This window comes from Phoca vitulina, unplaced genomic scaffold (assembly GCF_004348235.1).
Source record: "Phoca vitulina isolate PV1807 unplaced genomic scaffold, GSC_HSeal_1.0 scaffold114, whole genome shotgun sequence".
Lineage (NCBI taxonomy): Eukaryota > Metazoa > Chordata > Mammalia > Carnivora > Phocidae > Phoca > Phoca vitulina.
This window is the reverse complement of record NW_022589817.1, coordinates 367378-379405: the sequence shown is the minus strand read 5'-3', so window position 1 is coordinate 379405 and position 12028 is coordinate 367378. Positions and strand designations below refer to the sequence as shown.

Here is a 12028-nt window from a genome sequence, read left to right as displayed (position 1 = left end):
ATATATACAGAACATTCCACCCTAAAACAACAGAATACTCATTCTTCTCCAGCGCACCCATTACATTCTCCAGAATAGACCACATGCTGGGTCAGAAATCAGGTCTCAAATGATACCAAAAGACTGAGATTATTCCCTGTGTATTCTCAGCCCATAATGCTTTAAAACTGGAACTGAATCACAAGAAAAAATTTGGCAGAAATTCAAACACTTGGAAGCTAAAGACCACTCTGCTCAAGAATGTTTGGGTCAACCAGGAAGTCAAAGAACTTAAGCAATTCATGGAAACCAATGAGAAGGAAAACACATTGGTCCAAAACCTATGGGATACTGCAAAGGCAGTCCCAAGGGGGAAATACAGAGCCATCCAAGCCTCACTTAAAAAAATAGAAAAATCCCTAATTCACCAACTAACTCTACACCTTAAAGAACTAGAGAAAAAGCAACAAACGATGCCTAAGTCACGCATTAGAAGAGAAATAATTAAGATTAGAGCAGAGATCAATGAATTAGAAACCGGAAACACAGTAGATCAGATCAACAAAACTAGAAGTTGGTTCTTTGAAAGAATTAATAACATCGATAAACCACTGGCCAGACTTATCCAAAAGAAAAGAGAAAGGACCCAAATTAATAAAATTACAAATGAAAGGGGAGAGTTCACCACTAACACCAATGAAATAGAAACAATTATTAGAAATTATTATCAATTACTATGTGCCAATAAATTAAGCAACGTGGTAGAAATGGATGCCTTCCAGACACCTATAAACTGCCAAGGCTGAGACAGGAAGAAATTGACAACTTGCCTAGGCCAATAATCAATAAGGTGATTGAAACAGTGATCACAAACCTCCCAAAACAGTAGAGTCCAGGGCCTGATGGATTCCCTGGGGAATTCTACCAAACATTCAAAGAAGAACTATTACCTATTCTCCAGAAGCTGTTTCAAAAAATAGAAACAGAAAGTTTCCAGGCTCATTCTATGAGGCCAGATTACCTTGATCCCCAAAGAAGGCAAAGACTCCATCAAGAAGAATTTCAGACCGATATCTCTGATGAATATGGATTCCAAAATTCTCAACAAAATTCTAGCTAACAGGATCCAACAATACATTAAAAGGATCACCCACCACGACCAAGTAGGTTTTATCCCCGGAATGCAAGGGTGGTTCAGCATTTGCAAATTAATCAATGTGATAGAACACATTAATAAGAGGAGAGAGAAGAACTATATGGTCCTCTCAATGGATGCAGAATAAGCATTTGACAAAATCCAGCATCCTTTCCTGATTAAAACTCCTCAGAGTATAGGGATAGAGGGATCATTCTTCAAGTTCATAAAATCCATCTATGAAAAACCCACAGCGAATATCATCCTCAATGGGGAAAAGCTGAGAGCCTTTCCCTTAAGATCAGGAACACGTTGGGGGGCCACGGTGGCTCAGTCATTAAGCGTCTGCCTCCAGCTCGAGTCATGGTCCCAGGGTCCTGGGATTGAGCCCCACATCAGGCTCCCTGCTCTGTGGGAATCCTCTTCTACCTCTCACACTTCCCCTGCTTGTGTTCCCTCTTTTGCTGTGTCTCTCTCTGTCAAATAAATAGATGAAATCGTTAAAAAGAAAAAAAAAGATCAGGAACATGTCAAGGATACCCCCTCTCGCCTCTATTCTTCAACATATTACTAGAAGTCCTAACAACAGCAATCAGACAACAAAAAGAAATAAAAGGTGTTCACATTCGCAAAGAATTCAAACTCTGTTACTTCGCAGATGACATGATCCTTTATGTGGAAAACCCAAAAGACCACCTCCAAATTTGTAGAACTCATTCAGCAATTCAGTAATGTGGCAGGATACAAAATCAATGCACAGAAATCAGTTGATTTCTTATACACTAACAATGCAACTCTAGAAAGAGAATTTAGAAAAGTGATTCCATTTACAGTAGAACCAAAAACCATAGATATCTCAGAATAAACCTAACCAAAGAGGTAAAGAATCTATACTCTGGGAATTACAGAACACTCATGAAAGAAATTGAAGAAGACACAAAAAGATGGAAAAATATTCCATGCTCATAGATCGGAAGAATAAACATTGTTAAAATGTCTATACTACCCAGAGCAATGTATACCTTCAGTGCCATCCCGATGAAAATACCAATGGCATTTTTCAAATTCCCATAACAAACAATCCTAAAATTTGTATGGAATCACAAAAAAACCCTAATCACCAAGGAGATGTTGAGAAAGAAAAACAAAGATAGGGGCATCAGTTTTCCAGATTTCAAGCCATGTTACAAAGCTGTGATCACCAAGACAACATGGTACTTGCACAAAAACAGACATATAGACCAATGGAACAGAATAGAGAGCCAAGATAAGGACCCTGAACTCTATGGTTAAGTAATCTTCTACAAAGCAGGAAAAAACATGCAATGGGAAAAAGAGTCTCTTCAATAAATGGTGCTGGGGAAATTGGACAGCTATATACAGAAGAATGAAACTCGACCATTCTCTAACGCCATACAGAAAGATAAACTCAAAATGGATGACTTTCATCCTCAATGTGAGACAGGAATCCATCAAAATCCTAGAGGAGAACATAGGCCGTAACCTCTTCGACATTGGCCACAGCAACTTCTTTCAAGATACATCTCCAAAAGCTAGTGAAGCAAAAGCAAAAATGAACTTTTGGGGCTTCATCAAGATAAAAAGCTTCTGCACAGCAAAGGAAGATATCTGCAATGGGAGAAGATATCTGCAAATGACATTACAGATAAAGTGCTGGTATCCAGATCTATAAAGAACTTCTCAAACTCAACACCCAAAAAACAAATAATCAAGTCAAAAAGTGGGCAGAAGACATTAACAGATGACATGATCCTTTATGTGGAAAACCCAAAAGACCACCTCCAAAGAAGACATACAAATGGCTAACAGACACATGAAAAAATATTTATCACCTTTAGCCATCAGGGAAATTCAAATCAAAACCACACTGAGATACCACCTTATACCTGTTAGAATGGCAAAAATTGACAAGGCAAAAATCAACAAATGTTGGAGAGGTTGTGGAGAAAGGAGAACACTTTTACACTGTTGGTGGGAATGCAAGTTGGTACAGCCACTTTAGAAAACAATGTGGAGGTTCCTCAAAAATTTAAAAATATGGCTACCCTATGATCCAGCAATTGCACTCCTTGGTATTTATCCCAAAGACCAGATGTAGTGAATAGAAGGGCCATATGCACCCCAATGTTCATAGCAGCAATGTCCACAATAGCAAAACTGTGGAAAGAGCCGAGATGCCCTTCAACGGATGAATGGATAAGGAAGATGTGGTCCATATATACAATGGAATATTACTCAGCCATCAGAAAGGATGAATACCCAAGTTTTACATCAACATGGATGGGACTGGAGGAGATTATGCTAAGTGAAATAAGTCAAGCAGAGAAAGTCAATTATCACTTATATGTGGAACATAAGGAATAGCATTGAGGACATTAGAAGGAAGGGAAAAATGAAGGGGCAGAAATTGGATGGGGTGACGAACCATGAGAGACTATAGACTGTGAGAAACAAACTGAGGGTTTTAGAGGGGAGCAGGGTGGGGTGTGTGTTAGCCCTGTGATGGGTATTAAGGAGGGCACATACTGCACGGAGCTCTGGGTGTTATACAAAAATCATGAATCGTGGATCACTACATCACAAACTAATGGTGTATTGTATGGTGACTCTCATAACATAATCAAATTAAATTAAATTAAATTAAAAAAAAAAACAAGTCACAAAATTCAGCCTTTCCCATTTTCCAAGACAATTGCTATGTGTGCACTGCCCCTGTGTCTGTCTCTCACCCTCCTCCATGAGTGTGCTTCCCTCTGCACTGCAGCAGCCATAATCCATTTCTCTTCCAAACCACATCTCCACTCTTCCTACCTTCTTTGATGCGGCCTCTTCTCTACCTTTAGTTGTGGATTTTGTTCTGCTAGTCTTCCGGTCAGTTTCTGGAGTATTTAGGATGATTTGATAGTTATTCGGTTGTATCCGTGGGACAAGGAGAGCCTAGGGTCCTCCTACTCCCACCGTATTCCGACAACCTATATCAAACCTATAAACATTAACAATAATTCTTTTATATCATCCAATATCCAGTCAATATTCAAATTTTTTCCATTTGTCTCATAGTGTCATCAATATTTTCCCTCTTGCTTTCTTTATGGTCCCTGAATGCACTTATTTCTCCTTCAATCTATCCTTCATTGAGGAGCTAGTTAATTCCCACCAAAATAGCTCTGCACATGTCACTCCCCTCCTTGAAATAGTTATATTTTATAGCCCAGCCTTTCCTCAAACTCAACTTTCCATCATATTCCTAATATGCAAAAATAAAAGATAGTTTTATTTTGTGTAAGTGATGTATTATTGAACATCTATCATAATTCAAATCTATGACCCAAATCTAATTGTGATAGTGAATGAAGTCTTGTTTTGTTAACTGGCTAAAGTAGCACCACTATTTCCAAGACCATCTTCAAGGTCCCGGGTTTTACTTGGCAATGGCATACACAGTTCACAATATCATTAACCTTTACATTAATGGAATTTTTAAGAAGTTTTTAACTAGGTTGAGGTTTTAAAAATGTATGTTACCTGTAAAGTGATCATTTAATTCATGCTTTTTATTTTAAAACTTGGATATTTTGGTTTTGCATATAATACAACTGACAATACTGCATCATTATTCCCTAAGCATATTGTCTGTTGTTATATCTCTACATACAGGAATATCTCTTAGCCCTTCTTTGCCTAAAGAATTCTTATCAATTCTCTAAGATCCATATATAGTATCTCTGTCTCCTTGAAGCCTTCTCTCATCTTGTTTAGATAGAATTAATTATTCCCTTTTCTTTTTCTAAAATGCCTTGCTTATATGTCTGCTGCATCACTTATTATGGTCTGACTTTTATGCTATTCACATTATTCTATCATTATAGTTAGTATGTTAGTATGCACTTCATGGGTAGACCCTTAAATTTGCCCTATCTGAGCTTAGCAGAGTACTTACAGTTGATATTCAGAAAATGTTGACTTTAAGTAATCCTGCGGGGTTATTATAAAGATTAAATGTAATCATTTGTGTCAGTTGCCTGATACAGTGCCTAGTAAGTGTTCAGTAAAGTTTCTCTTCTTTCTTCCTCATACTTCTGCCTCATTTCTCTCAACTCCCTATATATTCTGTCCATGAGAAGAAAATACAGATTTCTTGCTTTAATGGTTCACATGTCTCTTCTTCAGGGTACTGACTATTTTCCACCTTTCATTCATTTATTTATTTAAGGTCACTGGCTCTATTCACATCAGAGATCCTCCTAAGTCAGCAAACAGTGGGAAGATAACATCTCCACCATTCCTGGATGCCAATCCTATGGAGAACCCAGCTCTAATTAGTGACATCAAAATTGATCCCCCAGAAGAACTTCTGGCTAATGATTTCAACCTGCCCCAGATGGAACCAGTCGACCTCTCTTTTCACAAGCCCAAGTCTCCTCTACAGCATGCCAGCCTGCTGCAAGCTCCAGTACACCCTCCCAAGCCACAGCCTGCTCTCCAGACACGTGTAGTGTCCACGTCAACATCTGACACAAGCACATCAGCAAATATCCCTACTCTTCTGAATCCAAGCTCTATCCTGGCCTCCTCTCAGGGCACTGGTGGCCAGCAGATCTTACATGTGATTCACACCATTTCCTCAGTCAGGCTGCCAAATAAGTTGGGTGGCCTGAAGACATTCCCAGTGGTGGTACAGTCACTGCCCATGGTGTATACTACTTTGCCTGCAGATGGGGGCCCTGCAGCCATTACAATCCCACTCATTGGAGGAGATGGTAAAAATTCTGGATCAGGTAAGCATCAATGTGCCTCTTTCCTGGACCTTACCTTCCTCCATCTATTCTCTTTTGGAATTGTCCTATCTCCTATCTCTTTTCACCCCTTCTAATTATTCTTGCACACAGCTTCAAGAATAATTATTTATAAATACTATTTTTATCATGTCTCTTTGTGCTTGAGAACGTACAATGATGCTCTTTTGTTTAGTATGCTTCTCAAATTGGGGAATACATATTTTTGAGTGAAATGCTGTGTATCTTCCTGGAACCTGTGTGTTATTTAATAATAAGTAATTTAAAACATTTTATATTTTAAAAATATGATTTTATTAGAGAAAAATGTACAATTTGAATAACCTTTTAAGATAAAACACAATTGTCAAAAATAGTTTTATGCTTATTAAGGTACACAGCCTGGGACTTTCTAGGAAAATGTGTTTATTTGTCTTTGCCATTAGGAATGCTTTTGTGGAAAAGTTGAGAACATTTTTAGCCCTACATATGTAGCCAGTCTTAGCACCCGCCTCTTCCAATACCATATCTTTTCTCTTCCCTACAGGTAAAATAGTCTTCTTTGAAATATTGCCATCTTCCCTGTGCTCCCCTCCATTTGGCATCTATCACCCTCCATTTTACTTTTTTATTTGCCTGCATCACAAGTATATGGGCATTCTTCCCAACTGAATTGTAAATTCCTCAAGGACAAAAGTATCTTATTTCCATTTGTGCATCTCCAGAACACTTAACACAGTGGTAGAAATTAGTTGTCTTGCAACAAATAATTTGATAAACAAACTTGAAAATATGTACAGGAGAGAGTTAATATGCTGTAATCTTCCTTTTTATTTAATCTTAAAAATAAGTTCAGTATTCAGAAAGGAATAAATTAAGCCCCTCTTTCACCACTATCTCCCATCCACCCAGTTCCTATCATGGAGGTGTGTCTACTTTAGTTTGTAATTGGAAATGATCAAAGACAATTATATGGCCTCTGAAGTGGTTCAAAATATTTAGCTTCATCACAGCTGTAGAAAGACAATCAATTTTGTATGTTGTGCCTTAGGAAGGACATTTGGAAGTTGGAGTATAATCAGAAGAGAGAATTAGGATGGTAAGAGATTTCAAACGCATGTCAAACAAGTGGCTGATAAATATTTAGCATGAATTAAAAAGACCAAAACGGAGATATGTGGGTGGAAATGACTAAAAATCAGATCTTAGCTCAGTATAAAAAAACATTTTCTAACAGTTTTCTCTTTGAAATTTAATGTCTTGTAATCATCCCATCACCAAATGTAGGAGACTGAAAAACAACATACTAGCATCAAATTGCTGAGACTCTGTAGTGTTTTTCTGAATAAAAATGATAATCTACTAGTAGTTAATTGTGGTAATGATAAGTGTTTATAACAGTCTTGTTTTTGAGATTCCCCTGAGGGGGTTAATTAAAATTTCGGTATCAGTTCTCATATGGGAAGAGAGAGACAAACAAAAAAGGAAATAGGAAAATCAAATTCCCTGAGAATTTGCTGATATCAAGGTAGTGATGGCACCAAGCAATGATTTGATAGGACTTTGAATTGCCCCCATAATATCCATCAGTCAACCAGAGCCACTCTAAATAAACAAAATAAGTTTTAAACATTTCAGTGTAATTTTAAACTAAAGCCATTAGCTCAATAGTCCCCAAAATGGTATGCTTACACCTTGGTTGGGAGGTGGGGGAGTGAGGAATGCACACAAAATAATTGTAGCACAAGAAGAAAGTATAAACATTTCTATTTCTATTTTCTCACTCTTTACATGTTACCTTTATTTTTCATAATGTAAACAAAATTTTAGTATATTACTACATTTGTGACATACATGCACACACACATGCAGAGACACATACATAATGAGATGTATGCTTAAAACTTTTTAGTGAATGATACACAATCAGTGTATGGAGGTAACTGCACTAGACAAATGTTCCACTCCCCCCCCCCCAACCTTATTGCCACCCTTAAGTTTCTTCTATATAGAAATTTTGAAGCTTAAACTACATCTAGGAGACTGGTGACCATTGATTGAGTTTTGGTAGGGATCAGAAACATCAGGGGTTGATAATAAATATTTGAGGACTTCTCCCAAAATAGGTGGAAGGGAAGGATGCCAACATGTATCAAACACATACTAGGTACTAGGTATGGGTTTCATCTCATTGACACATTTCCATTTAGGGGCACAAAAGCCAAAAGAAATGTTCTCGTTTCTGAGGTGAACCTAGGCATCGATCTTGGACAGCCAGTGAACTATTCAGAAAGTTCAACTCCACAAACACACATTGAGCTTGACTTTTCAGGACACCCTTGTTGTGGTGACTGGAGATAGAAAGTTAAATTATACTCAGGCCCTATCCTATTGAACTCAATGATCCTAGAGAAGCTCATTCCAATGGTACCAGAATGCTCCTTACTACCTTTCCCTCAAAGGAATTTTAGCTATGCTGAAAATTTTAGGGGGGAGGCAAAGATGGCAGAGGAGTAGGGGACGCTATTCCAACCGGTCCCCTGAATTGAGCTAGATATCTACCAGACCACCCTGAACACCCACAAAGTCAGCCTGAGATGGGAGAAGGTATATCTGGATCTCTACAAACAGAATATCAGGGAGATGGTTTCAAGGTATGAAACGGGGAGCCATGATTCTGCGGGCGGATAACGGAAGATAAACGGAAGGAGGAGGGAGCCACGGGGATCCTACACCACCTGTGGGCAAAAGCTTCCCATGCTGGGGACAAAGCATGGACTGCCAGACAGGCAGGGAAAGGAAAAGGACTTTAAGGCGGCCGCCAGACTAAGGTCTGGAGCGCCGGGGCTGAGTGTGTGAACTAGGGGCAGCTGGGAGTTTTGGAAGCACAAAGGGCAGAGATATGCCCCCATACCCAACCTGGAGGCAAGGACTGGGAGCCCTGCTGAGGGATGCACAAACCAGGATGCTGCAGTTTATAGCAGCACAGAAAGAAACGGAGATAGTGTGGCCTGGAGAACTCACTGAAGAACAGAGTTCCATCTCTCTGCTCTGAGGCAGAGGGTTGGAAACAATCTCTTCTGTTCTGACTCTCGGAAAAGACACAGAAAGCCGCCAGGGAAAGCCACCAGAGAACAAAAGTCCAAAAAAACTAGTTTACACTGAGCCCATTTGCCCCCACATACAGGGGGAAGGGCAATGCTGTCCAAACAGGGTTGCCTAACTAACAGTGCAGCAGTCCCCTCCCCCAGAAAACAGGCTGGGAGAAAAAGAGGCTGACAACCCTAAGGTCTCTATAAAACAGGTGCATCTTGCTTTGGTCGGGGTCAATAATTTGGACACTGTACATTCCCTCAACCATCCCTCAACAGAATGACAGGGAGGAGGAACCCCCAAAATAGGAGAGACTCAGAGACTGTGACTTCTGCCACAGTCTTACAAATGGATTCATATATAACAAATATGTCAGAGACGGAATTCAGGCTAGCAATTGTGAAGACGATAGGTAGAATGAAGAAATCGATTAATGGCAACATAGAGTCTCTAAGGGCAGAAATGAGCGCTGAACTGGCAGAACTTAAAAATGCTATCAATGAGATCCAGTCTAATCTACATACTCTAACAGCGGGGGTAAGTGAGGCAGAACAACAAATTAGTGATGTAGAAGACCAATTGATAGAAAAGGAAAAAGAGGAGGCCAGGGAGAAACAATTCAAAATCCATGAAAACAGAATCAGAGAAATTCAGAGAAATAAGTGACACCATGAAACAATCCAATATCAAAATTATTGTGATCCTTGAGGGGCTGGAGAGAGAGGACTAGAAGATATATTTGAGCAAATCATACCTGAGAATTTCCCGAATCTGGGGAATGAAACAGACATTAGAGGCCTGGAGGCAGAGAGAACGTCTCCCAAGATCAAGGGAAACAGGCCAATGCCCTGGCATATAATAGTAAAACTTGCAAATCTTAGAATGAGGGAAACCATCTTGAAGGCAGTTAGGGGAAAGAGATTCCTTACATAGAGAGGGAGGAACATCAGAATAATGTCAGGCCTATCCACAGAGACCTGGCAAGCCAGAAAGGCCTGGCAGGACATATTCAGGGTACTAAACAAGAAGGACATACAGCCAAGAATACTTTATCTGGCAAGGCTGTCATTTAGAATGAATGGAGAGATGCAGACCTTCCAAGACTGGCAGAAACTGAAAGAATATGTGACCACTAAGCCGGCCCTGCAAGAAATATTAAGGCGAGTCCTATAAAAGGAGAAAGACCCCAAGAGTGATCTACAACAGAAATTTGTAGAGACAATCTATAGAAAGAATGTCTTCACAGGCAACATGATGACAATTAATTCATATCTTTCAATAATCACTCTCAACGTGAATGGATACTCCCATAAAATGGCACAGGGTTGCAGACTGGATAAAAAGACAGGACCCATGCATATGCTGTCTACAAGAGACTCATTTTGAACCTAAAGATAAATCCAGACTGAAGTGAAGGGATGGATGTCCATCTTCCATGCCAGCGGACCTCAAAAGAAAGCTGGGGTAGAAATTCTTATATCAGACAAATTAGATTTTAAGCTAAAGACTGTAGTTTTAGACAGAGAAGGACACTATATCATTCTTAAAGGGTCTATCCAACAAGAAGATCTAACAATTGTAAATATCTATGCCCCCAATATGGGAGCAGCCATCTACATATGCCAAGTGTTAACCAAAATGAAGAGTCATATTGATAATAGTATGTTAATTGTAGGAGACCTCAATACTCCACCCTCAGCAATGGACAGATCATCTAAGCAGAAAATCAACAAGGAAACAAGAGCTTTGAATGACACACTGGACCAGATGGACCTCATAGATATATACAGAACATTCCACCTTTAAAGAGCAGAATACTCATTCTTCTCCAGCACACACAGAACTTTCTCCAGAATAGACGACATACTGGGTCACAAATCAGGTCTCAACCAATTCCAAAAGACTGAGATTATTCCCTGCATATTCTCAGACCATAATGCTTTAAAACTGGAACTCAATCCCAAGAAAAATTTGGAAGAAATTCAAACACTTGGAAGCTAAAGACCACTCTGCTCAAGAATGTTTTGGTGAACCAGGAAATCAAAGAACTTAAACATTTCATGGAAACCAATGAGAACGAAAACACATTGGTCCAAAACTGCTGGGACACTGCAAAGGTGGTCCTAAGGGGGAAATACATAGCCATCCAAACCTCACTCAAAAAAATAGAAAAATCCTGAATTCAACAACTAACACTACAGCTTAAAGAACTAGAGATAAAGCAGCAAATGATGCCTATGCCAAACATTAGAAGAGAAATAATTAAGATTAGAGCAGAGATCAATGATTTAGAAACCAGAAACACAGTAGATCAGATCAATGAAACTAGAAGCTAGTTCTTTGAAATAATAAGATTGAAAAACCACTGGCCAGACTTATCCAAAAGAAAAGAGAAAGGATCCAAATTAATAAAATTATGAATGAAAGGGGAGAGATCACGATGAACACCAAGGAAATAGAAACAATTATTATGAACAATTATATGCCAATAAATTAAGCAACCTGGAAGAAATGGATACCTTCCAGAAACCTATAAACTGCCAAGGCTGAAACAAGAAGAAATTGACAATCTGAATAGGCCAATAACCAGTAACTAGATTGAAGCAGTGATCACAAACTTCCCAAAAAACAAGAGTCCAGGGCCTGATGGATTCCCTGGGGATTTCTACCATTCAAGGAAGAAATAATACCTATTCTCCTGAACCTGTTTCAAAAAATAGAAACAAGAGGAAAGGTTCCAGACTCATTCTATGAGGCCAGCATTACCTTGATCCCTAAACCAGGCAAAGACCCCATCAAAAAGGAGATTTTCAGACCAATATCCCTGATGAATATGGATTCCAAAATCCTCAACAAAATCCCAGCTAAGAGAATCCAACAATACTTTAAAAGGATCATCCACCATGACCAAATGGGACTTACCCCCGGGATGCAAGGTTGGTTCAACATTCGCAAATCAATCAAAGTGATGCAGCACATTAACAAAAGACAAGAACCATATGATCCATTAAATTGATGCAGAAAA

At 39.1% G+C, this 12028-nt stretch overlaps 1 protein-coding gene across 1 annotated transcript in view; it reads left to right on the top strand.

The window, feature by feature from the left end:
• The window catches only part of KLF8 (Kruppel like factor 8), a 122987-nt gene that overhangs the window by 48325 nt on the left and 62634 nt on the right, over window positions 1-12028 (top strand). The window contains exon 2 of the mRNA XM_032398254.1: window positions 5349-5913. Within this exon, the coding sequence (XP_032254145.1) occupies window positions 5349-5913 (565 nt within the window). The remainder of the gene's footprint in view (window positions 1-5348; window positions 5914-12028) is intronic.